The following is a 17,627-nucleotide window of genomic DNA, read 5'->3' as shown; positions in this document are numbered from 1 at the left end:
AGACCCATTGTGTCTGTGAAATGTGGAAAGACCAGTAAGAAACAGATGGGTGGGAGTCAGGCTTTCGTAATAAAAATTTACTCTTACACAAATCTACAGCTTTTAAACAGTAAAAAGAAAGGCCTACTGTGGCCTAGAAAGAGGACTTGAAGCAGCATATGGGAAGCAGGGTGGCTCCAGGACGTCAGGCACATGGTTACCGGCTCTGCTCAACTGTAAGACACACATGGGGAGGCCACTTAGAAAGGAGAAGCTGCTGGACCCCAGCCCACCTCTCCTGCCCAAGCCACTTACTGTATGTGGAGATGTCAATTTCTTCAGGAAGCTCTGCCACATTCACTTCAAACCTGTCCTGGACATCATTGAGGATTTTGGCGTCATTCTCATCTGACACAAAAGTGATAGCTAGTCCTTTGGTGCCAAAGCGACCTGCACGGGCCACCTGCAGGGAGATATGAGCACAGGTTAGGCCACAGAGACACCTGGGGACCTGAGAACAGGTCAGGCTAGGGAGCCACCCCAAAAGGGATCATCAGGGAGGTGACACCCCTGTGGGGCCACTCACCCGGTGGAGGTAGGTGTCCGAGTCCTCAGGCATGTCATAATTGAAGACAATGTTGACTCGCTCAATGTCCATCCCTCGGCCAAACAGATTGGTGGCCACCAAGATCCGCCGCTGGAAGTCCTTGAACTGCTGATAGCGCGACAGGCTGGGTGCCAGAGGAACAAGAGGCAGCCATCAGGTACTGGGTTCCGGGGTAGCACTCCCTCCGAGGGTCCTGCCTCAGGCCTTCATGGCAGCATGCACTCACCGCTCTTCCTGGGCCATGCCCCTGTGGATGGCGATGGCCGGGAAGTTCTGCTCCACAAGCAGCTGGGCCAGGGCCATGCAGCGCTGCACCGACTTCACGAAGATCACCACCTGCCAGAGGGAGGCAGCAGAGTCAAGGCCAGAGTCCCCATGCTCTGTCCTCCCAAAGGCCTAGAACCCCCCCACAAGCAACAGCAGTGTCACCTGGTTAAACTCCAGCACATCCAGCAAGTCGAAGAGTTTACGGTTCTTTTCACTGTCTTTGAGCTTGACATAGTACTGCTGCAGCCCATGCAGTGTGAGCTTGGTCTCGTCATCCACAAACACCTCCATAGGCTGAGGGGAGGGGAGCAGGAAGGGGCGGGCAAGGCTTTACTTCTGGGCACCCTGCCTGCCCAGAACCTTCCAGGAGCGACTCCATGCTGTGATGCTTTCCAGAGAGGCTGCTGCACCCAGTAAGCATGTCTCTCCCAAAAGCTGGATCTAAGCTCCGGTCTGGCTCAGCTGTGGACCAAGCTAACAAGACAGAGGAGGGAGGGAGGGCTCCGCAGCCTCTCAGCATTGCTGTGCTGTGGCTGTCATGCAGCAGTCAGCTTGGTCCCCAGGACCCAGGAGGGCCAAAGCTGCCACACTGAGGTCTTGGCCAGTGCCCTACTCACATCTTGCATGAACTTCCTGCAGACAGGCCGGATCTCCTTGCTCAGGGTGGCGCTGAACATCATGCACTGCTTCTCATGGGGCGTCAGGCGGAAGATCTCCTGCACATCCCGCCGCATGTCTGGGTGGGGAGGACAAGAAAGAGGTGGGTATGAACACCTGCCAAATCTCAACCCCCACCCAAGACCAGTCCCAGCCCCTCCCAACCTGGCACCAAGATGAGGGTGGTGTGAGCAAGGAGTGGAGGGAGGGGGCAAATCCCCAATGCCTGTGGGGCTCATCTCAGGGTGAGCGCAGGCCCGGGAGGAGCTGCAATCCACTTACACGCTGCCAGAGCGGAGCAGCCGTGTCAGCGCACCTCGAGCCATGCTTCAGGGAGGGGAGCCTGAAGCAGAGACAGCCGCTGGGGTGAGAGCTGCAGCTGCCTCCCAGGACACAAGCCCCATCTCTGACCAGCCCTGTCAGGGCTCACTGAGGGCAGGCAGGGAGCCTAGAACTAACCCAGCAAGAGATGAGGCCATGGCAAGCCTAGGGCTAACATATATGTGTGCCAGACCAGACAGTGGCTCATTCGGGCCCTGTGGTCTCACTCAACTTGGAGTCAGAAGTAGCAGGTCACATTCAGCCAAAACAAAAACTTGCCCTAAAATCATTTGCAGGAGACCTGTGTGTCGGCCACCCACGTGACCCCACTTTGGGGAAACCCTTGGCCTGTCTGTCAGGGCTCACCTGGCTCTGAAGTCTAGGGAACTGAGAAGGGGTAAGGTGCGGCTTGGTGGGTCTCTGGAAGCCCCCACAGACCCAGTGAGGACACTCACCCAGCTGCTCCAGCATCTTGTCACACTCGTCCAGCACAAAGTGCTTCACGTTCCTCAAGTTGAGGCTTCTATTCCGCACGAGTGCCAAGATGCGTCCTGGAGTCCCCACCACGACATGGGGACAGTTCTTTTTCAACACTTCTTCGTCCTTCTTGATGGAAAGGCCCCCAAAGAACACGGACACCTATAAAGGTGGAGAGGAAGTCACTTTTGCCCATTCTGGGGCCGAAGCCTCTCACCCTGCTCCATAATGACAGCCACCCAGCCCGCAGCCTTGCCAACTCAGGCTGGGTGTGTGCAGCAGGCCCCAATACTCCAAGCCTAAAAAGGCCTGAGAGCTTGGGCACAGCTCCACTGAAAAGCAGCCCAGGGCCAAGACCGGCACAGGCCTCTGGGGCCATGCATAATTCATCAGACTTTTAAGAGTATAAACCACAGCAAACCCCAAAGGTAGCTGCTGCAGCCAAGTTTGGTAAATGCTGGCTGGGCCAGAGCTGAGGCCAGCCAGGCTGCAGAGGACAACATGGCACCTGGCCTGGCCCAGGGGGGCTCACCTTGACACTGGGCATGTACTTGGAGAAGCGCTCATACTCCTTGCTGATCTGAAAGGCCAGCTCCCGAGTGTGGCACATGACCAGGACTGTCACCTGTAGGGGTGGGCAGGAGAGACTCACTCAAGGAAGTGTCCTAAATCCTCCCTGGCGAGAGCCCACACTACTGCTCTTTAGCCAGTGACAGGCCCCAGGCTGAGTCTCCACTCTCCAGCTAACCTGGCCTTCTGCAACCATACTACAACCTCCCACGAAACCCCACTCCTTCACTATGCACCCAAAGAAAACAAGAGCTCATGCACCCACAGGCAGCCCAAGGTTGTTGCCCCAGCACAACCAAAACAGAACACTGGTCTTCACCTCAATTATCCCCTAAGAGAATGGAACACAATTTTTATGACATGAGAAGACAACTATGGTCTGTCAGCAACAATGGCAGTAACAAAACTGTGTGCAGTATAATCCCCCTTCAGAAACAGGGACAATTTAGAAAATACACAGAGAAATAACAGCCATGTCTCTGGATGGTAAAACTGTGGGCACTTTCTAGTTTTTTCTCTTGGCTTATTATTTCTGGGGGAATTCTGTTTCAACTAAGTACTGTACTTCATTTTAAAAGCCCACAAAGAGAACGTGGGAACAGGAATTTTTAATAGGAGGAGCTGTGGTACCTGCTACCGCAGGTAGGTTAGGCCTGGGAGGGAGGGCATCCACCCACCTGTCCGTTGACGGGCTCAATCTGCTGCAGGGTGGCCAGCACGAAGACCGCTGTCTTGCCCATTCCAGACTTCGCCTGGCACAGGACGTCCATGCCCAGGATGGCTTGGGGAATACACTCGTGCTGAACTGAGGGAGAGAGAGCACATGAGTGGCTGAAAACCGGATGCTCCCTCTGTGTGGACCCCTTACCAAGTGGCTGAGGGAACCACAGTGAGGGCGGTCAGAGGAGGACATGGTGGGGAGGACCAGAGAGGTGTACCTTCAGATGGATGCTCAAAGCCACAGTCCACTATTGCCCTCAGGAGCTCAGGCTTCAGCAGAAAGTCCCGGAAGCCAGAGCTGTGGATGGAAACGTAGGACCCCTTGACATCTTTCTTAGGGGGTGCTGGGGTGCTTTCTGCAGGAGCCTGGGGCTCTTCATCTTCCTCGTAATCCAGAAGCTCATTTTCCACATCCTGTTCCGCCATAATACTGAGAACAGAGGAAGGAAGAAGGGCCCAGAGAAGCGATTGAGATGCAAGCAGGAAAGCCCACCAGGCAAGGGAAAAGGCTACACAGGGACCATAGGCTGTTGACACAGGTACAAGGCAGCAATGCACTGGGGTCAGTAAGGGCTGGCCTGGAAAGCCACCCAGCTTTAAAGCTGAGACAGAACATCATTTGATGGCCTTTCTTTCCCCCACCCTCACATTAACTCCAGCAGCACATCCCAACAGCTCCATCTGTGCAGCACTTCCCAGCTTCAGCCTGTTGTGGCCACATCTCTATCACTCTGCTCCAAGCCGCCTCAGCTCTCCCTATACCCTGCCAGCTACTCACACGTACACACGCTTGCTGTCAGTGATATCCCAGTTCCTCCCCACAGCCCTCACAACCCATCTCCTTGGCCCCTGCCGACTTCATTCCATACCACCCTTTTCAAATCACCCCCAGTCTTACTTGGTTGCTCAGACTAATCAAGCCCCTACCCCAAGCTTTTACTGCCCACTGATGCTAGCAAAATGAACTGCTTCCAGATCTCTGCGCAAATGCCTTTCTCAGAATTCTGGTTTCAGTTCTAATGAACCACCTGAGACCACCCAGCTTAAAAAAGCCCTGTCCCTATCAATCCCCAGGGAACCCACCCTGCCTGTACCTGAAGGCACAGAGACCTGAGTTTACGAGAGAGCAGCATCTGCCCAGCCCAGCTCCTCTCGCTCTCTGTGGTCTGCACTGGGGAATAGTTAAGTGCTCTCATGAAAAAGCCTCCCATTGGGCCTAGGCTGATAAAAATGAAGCTGAGATGGTAAATGGAATTAATACAAAGCTAGCTCACCTTCTGGCTTTACTTAATCCAATACACGCAGAGCACCTACTGGGTACAAGAGGTGCTACAGGTGTTACAGGGAATCCACACATGACAATACTGTCTTTTGTCACTCCTGCCCCACCCCAGCCTCCAATCTAGTGGGTGGTAGTGCTGAACGAGCCCCTCTTCCTGAGCTGGGTGCAGACAGCCCTGGACCCAGTTTCTGGCTTTCCTGTCACTCATTTTCCCATCTATTTCATATGGCCCCAAGGCTTCCACCACCTCTGTGCCGAGTCCTTTCAAACTTGTGTCTCTAACAGCACTCCTCTCAACTCCAGACTCAACTACCAGCCACCTCTTCTGTATTTCCCATTGCAAGTTCAGCTCAAAACCCTTCATTTCTCCCCATAGGCCTGCTTCCCCATCTCAGAAAAGGCAATTCCAGTCTCTCAAAGGCTCTGTCTTCTCTTTCTCACCCTCCTGTGCAATGAGCCAACAAATCCCACCAGAATGATCAGGCCAGTTCTTACCCTTGCTACCCTGCAGGTCTCAATCGCCTTTATTTTTCTATTTATTGATTTTAGAGGGCAGGAGAGGAGGAAGAGGAGCGGGGTGGGGGGAGAAGTGGGGGGGGGGGAGAGAGAGAAACCAATTTGTTGTTTCATCTATGTATACATTCATTGGTTGATTCTTGTATGTGCCCTGACCAGGGATCAAACCAGCAACCTCGGCAAATTGGGATGACACTAACCAACTGAAGTACCTGGCCATGACCCTCTTTCTTTTTTTAAAAATTTTATTTATTTATTTATTTAGAGGGGAAAGGAGGGAGGAGAGGGAGAAAAACACCAATGTGTGAGAGATACATCAATCAGTTGCCTCTTGCACACCCCCAACTGGAGGCCTGGCCTGTAACCCAGGCATGTGCCCTGACTGGGAATTGAACCAGCAACCTTTTGGTTCACAGGCCAGTGCTCAATCCATTGAGACACACCAGCCAGGGCACCCTTTCTTTTTTTATTTAAAACAGTTTATAGAAATATTCACATACTACACCATTTAAAGTATACAATCCAGTGGTTTTTAGTGTAATCATAGATATATACAATCATCACCACAGTCAGTTTTAGAACATCTCACCACCTTAAACTACCCTTTAGCTATCATCATATCCTTCCAAACCCACTGGCATCCACTACCTACTTTCCTTCTATGGATATGCCTATTTTGGACATTTAATATACAGAATTCCCTCACTTATCGCAGGTATTACGTTCTAGACCCCCCACGATAGGTGAAAATCTGCGAAGAAGGAACCTTACATTTATTTTAGTATTTATATATTTTAAAGCTTTATAAACCCTTCCCACACACTTGTAAACTGTTCCCACTCCCTTATTAACCTTTTCCACTTTTATAAACACTACTTATGTTCTTAAACATATTCTACACTCTTAAAACTACGTAACTTTAACAATATACATATACAGTACTGCAAAATCCCATGATATAGTGAAAAATCCGCAATAAATAATTAAATATAATACTTTAAAAAATCCCGCGATACAGTGAGGCTGCGATAAGTGAACCACAATATAGAAAGGGACTACTGTAATGCAATCATACAATATGTGGTCCTTTGTGTCTGGCTTCTTTCAAGCAGCATGTTTTCAAGATTTATCCATGCTGGAACGTGTATCAGTACTTCATGCCTTTTCATGGCTGAGTATTCCACTGTAGGGAACACAGTACCAGTTTACTCATTGTCAGGTGATGGGAATCTGGGTACCATCATCTCTTGCCTGGATTTTACAAACAGCCCCCCTCACTGGTCTCTGTTTTCCAGCCCCCATGACGCTTCATCCACTCTCCCCAGAGCAGCCAGAAGGAGCGTACAGAAGCTAAGTCAGAGAATGTCACTCTTGCTCAAAATCCTCCACAGGCTCCCACTGTGCTCAGAATAAAACTCCAGAGTTCTCACCATCCTACCAGGCCCTATACGATCTGATTCCCTCTGATCAGACCTCATTTCTCCCACTCCCCGCCTCCACTGGCCTAAACTGCTGAGCCTCCAACTAGCCTCTGCACCTTTGCACACATTGCTTCTGCTGCCTGGAAAGGTCAGGAATTCCTCCACTTCCTTCGGACATGCTGCTACAGAAAGGCATTTCCTGCTCGCCCCAATCTAAAAAGCACCCCTCAAGTCATGCCAGCCACCCAGACAAGAACTTAACAGGACCTGGTATACACCAGGTAAGCACTCAACCAAGTCCTCAAGGCAGAGTTTAGGGGCTAAAGTGAGCACTATTCTTATCTGATTCTTGAAAGAGGTCATTTGATACAAGCCCCGAGGATTTCAATTAGCAAAGACAGGAAGGGATAATTCCCCAGGCAGCAGAGAGAACAGGAGAAACGGGTCATTTCCAAAAGCACCAGACCTTTTTGAGGGATGAAGAGCAGGGCTGGCTGGTTGACACAGAGGCAGAAGACAACGGTGGAGGAGCTGATCAGGTCCAAGGTGTTTGTACTAGGGAATCTCTGATTAGGTTTTAGATTTGAGTGACTCAATCAGTATTTGCCCTCCATTTGCCCAAGAGCAAGTTACTGGGAGTAGGAATGGGGGGTGAGACTGGCATTAGGGAAAATCAGTCACCAAGGGAAAGAGGATTAACCAAGGTAGGGGCCATGTTAAGTAGGGAAGAGACTGGAACACTCTACAAGGTAGGACCAATGCCCTAGGTGATTTGTTGGCATAAGAGAGCCAGTGTATGACACGCTGGGCTTCAAACCTAGCTAACAAGAGGTGGTATTTAAAATACACAAAGAGGTCAAACAAAGTCGTTTTGTTTTTATGGGTAGGCTGATTTGGGAACAAATTTGGGGGAGCAAAATTTTCTAGAAACTGGCCAACCAGGATCTAAACCTCAAAACCAATTAGATCAGGAAAGAATCTGGCGAGATTTGTCCCACCCAGAAGGGGTGACAAACTGCTGAGGCCCCAGGAGTGGATGAACTTGGAAGCTGGCACCACAAGTGACAACTCAGACACGTACGTGTACCCTTTTACCCTCAAATTCCTGGAAGAATATCCGTTAAGAGTTTGTTCCCTAGGGCATGTTTTTTGGCCTAAATCCCTGGAATCACTAATCCCCCACTAAATGCAGGGCAAGAACAGAGTCGAGTGAAATAGGATAAGTCCCTCTGGCTCGGAGAAGCCAGTCACATCTACAAGCTCCGGTTTCTTCCATTGCGGCACGAGACCCCAGCGTTGCCTTCCGAAGCCCCACGCCCAAACAGTCCCGGGAAGCCTCAAGATCTCGGAGAAGAAAGTTCTCGCTCTAAGTCAAGATCCCCCATGGGACGCCATGACAGCACCTTCCGGAAACGGGCCCCAAATCCCGCGCGCCCACTGCCGTCCCGCCCCTGGAGCATGCGCCCCGGCGCCCAACGGTTGCAACCGCGAGCGCGAGCGCCCCAACCGCCTACCCTCCACCCCTCGTCTCACACTCCCTGCTCCTCCTCTCAACCCCCGGCGTTCTCCCCTTTCCTGCAGGCCCAACGGCCCCCCACCGGGGCCCCGCGCTCCGACCTGTCGCTTACTTGGTTCCCCGTTCACCTCCGCGTGCTTCTAGAAGGGCCGACCAACCCAGGTTACCAGAACCGCGCCCAACGCGAGTTACGCGCTTGCTGCCTCCTCAGTCCGACTGAGAGTTTGCTCAATGGACCACTGGCCTGTCAATCAAGAGAGGAGGAAGCGGTGATTGGACTCTCCGGAAGGCGTCGGGAGACTATTGGTGGACAGACAAAGGAGGGCGTGCCTCTTGCCTTGAGTTCATTGGTCAATCTAAAAATAGGCGTCCGGAGCTGTGCCGGCATCTACGTACGGTCACATGATCACAGTTTGACACCACGTGGGCGCCGCCATAGTTGATACTGGCAATCGAATCCGGGATAGTTGACCTGTACGTAGCTAGTGTGTTTCTTTTATGAAATGCGTTCTCTACGCTTTGCACGGTACTTAGGGCTTTGGCATTAACTGCGACCTCCTTGTCCCCCAGGGGGAAGACTCTGAGGAAGATTGGAAGCTTGGATTGACCCCAGCGTGGAGAGAACATTTTATGCTTCCATTGGGAAAGGGGCCTCTCAAGAGCACCGGAGTGAGATAAAGTCATAGTAACAGTTCCTGTTTGCTGAGAGTCATGTCCTGAGTCAGACGCTGTGCTATTGGCTATGCGAGTTCAGGCCACAAAACCAAAATGAAGAGGTTTTCTCTTAGTACTGTGAGAAGTGCTCACAATAAATCACTGGGACACAGGATTTAAGCAGCAAAGCCAAGTTTATTCACGAGTCTGCAGAGTTGGGCGCACAGCCAGCCAAGAGCATGTGCTCCAAGTAGATAAAGTAAACTGGTTTTATACTAATGCGATGAGCTCCCCCTCCCCTCTCCTTCTCCCCCGTTTCTCCATTACTGGATAATCCGGGTTCACAATCTAACAGGATTAACTACTTAACTCAGGGTGTGATTAAGGGTCACTTAGTTATAGGTCTATCTCCAACTTATTTGCAAAGTTATCTAGCTACATCTTCCCATTTCTCTGTGTTTGGTGATGACAATTGTCCTTCTTTTGATCCCAGAGATATGTGTGAGGAGCTGTGAAATGTCATTTCCTCTCCCCTTTTCCATGATTCATCTGTTAATTATCTCCTACTGGTTTGAGAGTCACTGGCTTGCTTCTTTATCCCTAACAGTACTTAGGTAAAGTTTATAGTAAAGGGAACAGATTGTCACCGAAGTGACTATTGCCAAGTGAAGATATGGAACATTTCCAACAAGCTCCCTTGTGGTCTTCTCAGGTCAACCACACCCCTTACCACTCTACCTGCCTCCTTGCCCGCACCAGGCAACCACTATATGGCTTTCTATCACTATAGTTTTGTCGTTTTTGAATTTCATGTAAATGGAATCATTCAACACATTGTCTTTCATGTCTGGCTTCTTTTGTTCAACAAAATGTTTTGAAATTTGTCCATGTTATTGCACATATCAATACTTCATTCTTTTCTATTGCTGCATAGTGTTCCACTGTTTGGTTATACCACAGTATAGCCAATGTAAACTTGCCATTCATTTATTGATGTATATTTGTTTTTTTCAGTGTTTGGCCATTATGAATAAAGATTGTAAAGGTACTGTTGTGAAGTTAAGTTCACATCTCCATGGTAAATACCTGGAAGTGGAATGGTGGACTGTAGATCATGTGTGTAGCTTTAGTAGATCCTGAGGTTTTTTTGTTTTATTTTTTTCTTTTTTGGTACAGCTGACATTTAATATTTTGTACTTGTTTTGGGTGGATCCTGAGTTTTCCTAAGTGGAAGTTCCATTCACATTCCTACTAGCACCCTTTGAAAATTACAGTTACTCTCAGTCCTTACCTGGTATAGTCAGTCTTTTATCAGATGTATTTTGATTTGTGGATCGGGGGTTAGGGGGTGAGATAAGCCAACTCTAGCATTCCAGTCTCCTTAAGCCCCTACCACCATATTTCAAGAAGGTTCTAGCATTTCAATTTCAATAGTTTAGGCTATCTTGGGGTCTATGTTCTCAACAACTGATATAAAGCTGAAGTCACTAGAGGTATAGATTCAGCCAAAACTCCCAATGAAGAGAAAACAGTCAATCCAGAGGAAGGCTTACATATTGTAAAGTAGATATTGTAGGTAATTTGCGTAATTACACCATAACACGTACAGAGCTCTTGCTGTGTGCCCAGCAGGGCCAGGATGAGGGTGAGGCATGCAAAATTTAAGGGGGCACTAAACAAAAAACAAGATAAATGATATTTTTTCAGTCATCAAGATAAATACTATTTGAGTGCACTATTTTAAAATCAAAACAAATGTCTTAAATCTATCTAAACAAAATATCAAAATTTTAAGTAAAAACAGGAATCAGTAACAATGCTTCAGACACCAAGCCATGTTGATGCCTGAGGCAGGAGAAAAAGATAAAAATTACTGATCCTGTCCTTATTTGGACTTGTTGCATTAATTTTTTAAAAAATTACTGCATTAAAGCATTGCGTATCTTGAGTTTTCTAGCACCCTCTTAAATCTTGTATCTGAGGCAATTGCCTCACTCTCCTCACCCTAGGTCCTGTGTTAGTGCTCAGTCTTGTCCTAAGGAATCTAAATTTATACATAGATTGTACTGTCCATAGCTCAGTTGGTTAGAGTGTCGTCCCAATAGGCCAAGGTTGCAGTTCGATCTCTCATCAGGGCACATACAAGAATCAACCAATGAATGCATAAATAAGCAAAACAACAAATAAATGTTTCTCTCTCTCAAAGCAGTAATAAATAAATAAAGAAAGAAATACAAAGATTGAATTCTCACCCCACAAAGAGGTGCATGCTTTAGCACATTCACTGTCAGGTGGGTGGCCTGACGTCCAGAGAGGGTTAACCCCAGGCCCAAGGTCACACAGCTGCAGAGATTCATGCCTAGGCGACCTCCCACCATTAGACTTGGCCAGCATCCTCTGAAGATAGAAACAGAGACCCAAGCGTACAACCGTTGCCCAAACTTTAAATCCAGAAAGGGAAAATATCAGAGCCTCCTAAAGTACACCCACCACCCAACCAGCCAAGATTAACACTTTGAATGCCAATGTCGCTATGAGTGATGCTGACAAATTTTCCCAAAAGTGCCAGCGTCACTCCCAGCGACTCTTTGTTCCAATGGCTATAAATGTAAATAACAATGGAATTATAAATATTTTATGTTTTGTTCTCTTATTTTGTACCTCAGGTTATATATTGATATAACTGTTTTTCATGTTGATCCAAATTTCGAATTACACATGGCACTCATAGGGTTAATAAATATTAAGATCTTTCATATTGGCTTAATTCAATTCAAAATTATTTTAAGATACAAAGGATTTAAAACACACCATTCCAAAATGGCTAAAAAGAAAAAGACTGACAGTGCCAAGGGCTGGACAAGCTCTGATGAACATATAAAACAAGAAAGTCACTTTGGAAAATGATTCACTAGTTCGTAATAAGGTTACCCAGGTTTCTCAACTTCAGCACTCCTGCTATTTGGGCCTGATCATTATTTGTGGTGGGAGCTGTCCCACTGTAGGGTGTTCAGCAGCATCCCTGGCTGACCGTAGATGCTAGTAGCGACTACCCCACCCACAGTGGTGACAACCCAAAATATCTCCAGACATTGTTAATGTTCTCCTTGGGAGAGGAGACAAAATCACCCCAGATGAGACCCATTGAGTTAAATAGGCACCTACCTCATGATTATACAATCCTTCTAGATAGACATCTAACAGTACATGAAATAATTTTTGCCCACAAAAAGATAACAAGCAATGAACATTCTTGATGCATACTAGGCCCAAACTGCAAACTCAAATGTCCATCAACAAGTGAATGAAGAAACTGCAGTCCATTCACACCATGGATGACACTAGGAATAAAAAGGAATGAGCTACTGGTACGCATGACTTATGGATGAATGTCAAAAACATATTCATTGTTAATATACTAAAAATCACTAGATTGCACACTTTAAAAGAGTGCATTATATGGTATGTGAACTTTATTTTAACAGAAACAAAACAAAACATGTTGAAAGAAGCCCAGACATTAAAAATCCAGACACAAAAATATCATAAAATGAACCCTGACTGATGAGGCTCAGTAGGTTAGGCATTGTCCTGCAGGCCGGAAGGTCTCTGGGTCAGGGCACATGCCTGGGTTTTGGGCCAAGCCCCAGTTAGGGACATGTGAGAAGCCACCAATCGATGTTCCTCTTGCACATCGATGTTTCTCTCTTTCTCCCTCCCTTCCCCTCTCTCTAAAAATAAATTAAAATATTTAAAAATATTTTAAAATATCATAAAATGATTCCATCCAATATGAAGTTAAAAAAGAGGCAAAATTCATCTATGATGATAGATGATAGTAGAAGTAACTTATGCTCACCTCCCCAATTCCACTCACCTCCCCCATTGCAGAAACAACACCCTCAATAAAAATAATGAGACTGACCATAGACATGAACAACAGGGTGGGAATTGACTGTGGGAGAGGGGGTGGTGGGTGGTGCAGGGGAGGACAATGGCAGGGTGAAACAGGACAACTGTAATAGAAAAATGATTAAAAAATAATTTTTTTTCTTTTAAAGAAAAACATTACAAAAATGTATTAAACATACCTCAAGCAAAGACAGACGTATGACACAGGTAAAGTAATTTTTAGCAACAGCTCTTTGTATGCTTAATAAGTAAATTGCAAAACCCCATACAATTGTGATGATACTTAAATCCCAAACTCAAGTCAAATGTGCCAGTCTTTTTTCTTACTATTATCATAGACGAAATAAATTTAAAGAGTAATCCCCTGCCAAAGTACCAAGCCATAATATGAGGGCTACAAAATTCATCATGTAAGATGAACTGCCCTGAAGCTGTAATACTAAGCCTTTTGTTGTGACATGCGACAGTTATTACATCAGGTCCTTACAATTTCCAATAAGCCCCTTTAAAACAAAATGAATCTCTTGAACGTATTTAACTTTCAACACAATAAAAGCATTAGAAATCAGAAATTGTTCAGTAAAAGCAGCAAATCTAGTCAAATTTGAAAATCTTGGGAATTAGAGAGGATTAGCTCTAATTTAATAAAAAAAGAACAACAACAAAAACAAGGTATACTATTCACCAAGATTTTAAAAAAATATCTAATAACCGCACTTTCAAGCTTCTTAGTTTGTGGCATTATTTCAGGTCTTCACGACTATAGAAAATGATACGCCAAATGCCTTTCATAAAGTGGCCACTGAGGAATCACTAAATGTTCTTTCTTTTCTTAAGCTCCAATCTGCCATTTAATGCAGCTGAAAACAGAAGCAAAATGTGTTGCTCCCAGAGAGAAGGGATGGTTGGTGTCAGGGAGTAACTTACATGTATCTTGTTTTTAAAAGAGCAGTTCAGTTGAGAGCTGAAGAGCCCCAGTTATAACAAGTCTTTATGCTCTAGCACTGTTTCTTTTTTTTTTGGGGGGGGGTTCCGTGTAGTTTTATTTTCTGGAATTTCTAGTTATCTTTTGTTTTGAGGTAGTTGTATTCCTTTCTAGTTGTAGAGGGAGACCGAGCATGTCAGTCTAAGCCTCCATCTTAGCCAGAAGTAAAAAAAATAATTTTAAAATATAATGAGACTGAACAATGATCATACCCCTCTTCTGTGCTTAACAAGAATCAATTCACTTAAGCTTCCCAGCAACCCTATGAGTCAGGCGCTGCTATTTTCTTCCCCTGTTACAGACGAGGAAACTGAGGCAGAGAGCAGTGAAGTAACTTGTTCTGGGTCTCACTGTTAGTGTGTGACAGTGCCAGGATTTGAACCCAGTAGCCTGACCTCAGCCAGGATGCAAGGTACACTGCAAGCATACTACTCCATACATATTCACAAATTTCATACAGGGTTTCACTTTCTGATATTTTAGTAATGGATATCAAAGTACCTAATGGTATCATTTTTTCTTTTAGTTGCTTTTTTATTCCTCCTCCAGGCTTAGCCTTGTTGATACATTTATTTAGTTCTTCTGCAGTAGATAAATCTACTCCCATTTCTCTCTCTGGCCTTTACTGGTGGAGACTTGGTTAGTAAAGAGCTTTATCTTTAGAGAAAAAATTCTTATTCAGTTCCTCCCCTGCTAAGAATCTTTCTAGCTCCCACAGTTCGTTCTCAGGGTCATGTCTGAACATTACCGCCATCATCTGCAACATCTGGAGCTTGCCCCCACTCCAGTTTCATCAGCACTACAAATCCTAGCCATGCCCTTTATGATGCCCTGTTTTTTCGTTCACCTGTACATCAAGTAGTTACTGAGCTTTCTTTTTTTTTTGTGTGTGTGTGTGTGTGTGTGTGTGTGTGTGTGTGCTAGAACATGTTCTAGGAACCAGGAACCCAGCAGTGAACAAGACAGAGAATGATTACTCTCCTGGGGTTGCTGACATCTTCCTGGTGAAGACAGACAAGAAAGAAAATAGTGTCAAGGAATAGTAGTCTTGCAAGGAAGAAAAATCTAACTATGTGAGGAGCAGAGTATGTAGGAAGGGTATGGGACATGTTTTAGGTAGAGCTGTAGTGAGGGAAGACTTCTCTAAGAAAGTGAGCAAAGATGGAAATGAAGTGAGGAAGACAGAATGCCAAAATGAGGAGAAGCATTGCAAGCAGAGGAAACAGGCAGTGCAAAGGCCCTGAGGCAGGAATAGGTATGTTTGAGGATCAGTGAAGAGGCTGTGAGGTGAGAGTGGGAAGAGTGAGGGGAGATGGGGGCAGAGGAATCAGGACATGCCAGGTTCTTCCTCACCCACCTCTAGTCCTTTGCTCCTGCTGTTCCTTCCACCAAATGCCCTTTTCCTTTTTATCTGCTTTGCAAATTCCTAGTTTGTTCTTCATAACTCAATTTCAGTACCAGCCTTTCTGCCTTCTCCACATTGGGGTGACTGCTTCCTCAAAGTCCCCACAGGCCTGGAATACCTTTTTCCTCACACTGCGCCCACTCACTCCACAAAGATTGAGTGAGCATAGGCCAGACACTGAACAATTTCAGAAAGGAATGACATTTAAAATAAATAAAACAGGGCCATGGGCCAGATATGATGGGGCATGGAATTACTCTGGAAAGGTTTCTCAGAGGAGGTGATATTTAAACTGAGACTTAAATGATCAAAAGAGGGCAGCCTTGAGGACATGTGATGGAAGGGCATTCCAGATCAGGGAACAAGCAGTGCAAAGGCCCTGAGGTTGGAAGTAAGGTGACACTATTTGAGGAACAGAGAAGGCCAGTGATATTCAACAGGGATGAAGGGTTATAAGGGGGATGTGGCTGGACAGGTGGGCAGAGGCCTGATAGGATCACCTTGTAGACCAGATGAGGGGTGGAAAGTTTTTCCTAAAAGCTCCAGAGAACTGTGAACAGGTTTTCCAGCAGGCAGAGGTGGGGGTGGGGTGTGATTTAGGGTTTCCAAGGCTCTAGAATGGATTGGGGAGGGGCCAGACAGCTGTAGGTGTCGTATTTGGTTGAAATTATACTATTAGTGCTGGTCTTTGAGTATTAAGCCTGGAGTGTGACTGTTTCCAGTGCCACTAGTCCTGGGTGGGCATCGATAAGTAATCACTGAGTAAATGCATGCTGGAAGGTTGGAGTGAGAATTTGGCAGGTTTCCCCAATTCCATCCCGAGAGGGAACCTGGCAGGCAGCAGAAGGCCCATCCCTAGTCAGGGTGGCCCAGTCCCTGGGGCAGCTTGGAGCCTTACTCTGCCATATCCTCCCCATCTGTAAAATCGGTGGGTTGGAGAATTAGAGGAAAACACCCTGTCCCCCAGGGCAAGGGTCATAAATATCCTGGCTCCATTATTTAGATGAGGGGCACCTCTCTGAGCCTCAGTTTCCTCATCTGTAAATCTAGAGCAAAAGAACTAGCTCAAAGGGTTCTTTCATTGAATTGATAAATATTCGAGGAACAGCCAAGGTGACCTTTTGGAGTGAACAAGTGGCAGGTGGGAGGAAAGGAGAGAGGGAAGGTGAAGGGGGCAGATCGTGCAGGGCCTTGTGGGCCATGGTTAGAACTTTGGCTTTTACTCTGAAAAGGTGGGAGCCATAAGGGTATCTAAGCAGAAAAGGGACAGGAATTGAACCGTTGTTCGCAGACACCCTTGGCCTGTTATGGGGAAAACAGATTATGAGGTTGAGGGCGGAGCTGAAAGACCTGAAAGGAAGAGACCGTCACTGGTGGTTAAGGGAAGATGGAGACTGGACCCAATGGGGAGCTTGGGAGGTGAGAGAAGTGGGTAGATTCGGGATTGGTATAATTTCTCCTCCTCCTTCTCTTTCTTTCCGTTAAAACCCCAAAGAGTCATGCAGAGGAAAAAAGAAAAGGAAAACATAGTGCCCTGGCAAACCACATACAGCTGCGAGTCACCAAGGTACCCACAGCTCTCCGCGCTTTGGTGGGTCCCAAGAGGACGCCAATGTGCAGGCACCGCCGCCAGGGAGCGCTCGCCGCCTCGCACCCCAGGGACGGCAGTTTGGCCCAGTCACCGGTTGTAAAGAGAGTACAGATTGGGCTAGGAGCCAAGCTGCTCTCCAGAGACTCCGGGAGACCCTGGAGACGTTTTGCAGAAGCCTCCACTCTCTACCTCCGCTTGGACACGAGTCTGCATTTATGGAACGCCAACTGCATACAGCAGCCTCGAAGAAGAGGCTGGTCCGCATCCTACAGAGGGGAAACCAGTTTCGGCAGCCATAGGTTCTACACGGCCCACAGCAAAGCATTGACGGAGTTGGGACTCAAACCCTTTCATAAAAACAATAACAAAAAAGACAGCAGCTAACACTTATCAAGCGCTTACTGTGTTCTCAGCACTTGGCCCGCACTATTTTACGTTATCAACACCCGAGGGATGGTTGGGAAAATCCTGTTTCACAGATGAGGCGCTCTTAGAGGTTTGGGGCTTCCTCCAAAGGCATGGGGTGCTGGGAGTTGAACACAGATCTGCCCAGAGCTTGTTTGCAGGCAATGGGGGAGCTCCCATGCACCTGAACAGGGGGTCCTAGAGGCAGAGCTTGCAAATACAGGTGGACGAATTATGTTTTTTGAGGGGTCTCAGGAGGCCAAAGACCTTTGCCACTCCCTGCTTTGGCCGGGCTCACTCTTTTCGGGTTTCCTTGCACTCAAATGGAGGACCCCTAGGCAG

General features: G+C 47.1%; 1 protein-coding gene across 2 annotated transcripts; it reads right to left on the bottom strand.

Annotated features, from left to right (window-relative positions):
- Window positions 1-62: 62 nt before the first annotated feature.
- On the bottom strand, window positions 63-8,505 carry DDX39A (DExD-box helicase 39A). 2 transcript variants are annotated; one of them, XM_090289691.1, is made up of 11 exons: window positions 8,446-8,505; window positions 3,817-4,028; window positions 3,556-3,683; window positions 2,841-2,933; window positions 2,287-2,470; window positions 1,471-1,589; window positions 1,016-1,147; window positions 813-922; window positions 566-710; window positions 295-442; window positions 63-213 (listed from the first exon to the last, which is right to left on the bottom strand). In XM_090289691.1, the coding sequence occupies exons 2-11, from the start codon at window positions 4,022-4,024 to the stop codon at window positions 197-199; spliced, it is 1,284 nt and encodes a 427-aa protein (XP_090145817.1). In that variant the 5' UTR covers window positions 4,025-4,028; window positions 8,446-8,505; the 3' UTR covers window positions 63-196. The 2 variants fall into 2 exon arrangements, with proteins under 2 accessions (XP_090145817.1, XP_090145818.1); XM_090289692.1 differs by having other exon boundaries at window positions 8,435-8,500.
- Window positions 8,506-17,627: the final 9,122 nt, after the last annotated feature.

The sequence above is a fragment of the Furipterus horrens genome, unplaced genomic scaffold, assembly GCF_987537825.1.
Source record: "Furipterus horrens unplaced genomic scaffold, mFurHor1.1.pri manual_scaffold_10, whole genome shotgun sequence".
Classification (NCBI taxonomy): domain Eukaryota; kingdom Metazoa; phylum Chordata; class Mammalia; order Chiroptera; family Furipteridae; genus Furipterus; species Furipterus horrens.
Note: the sequence above shows the minus strand (reverse complement) of the source record. Positions and strands in the feature narration are given on the sequence as shown.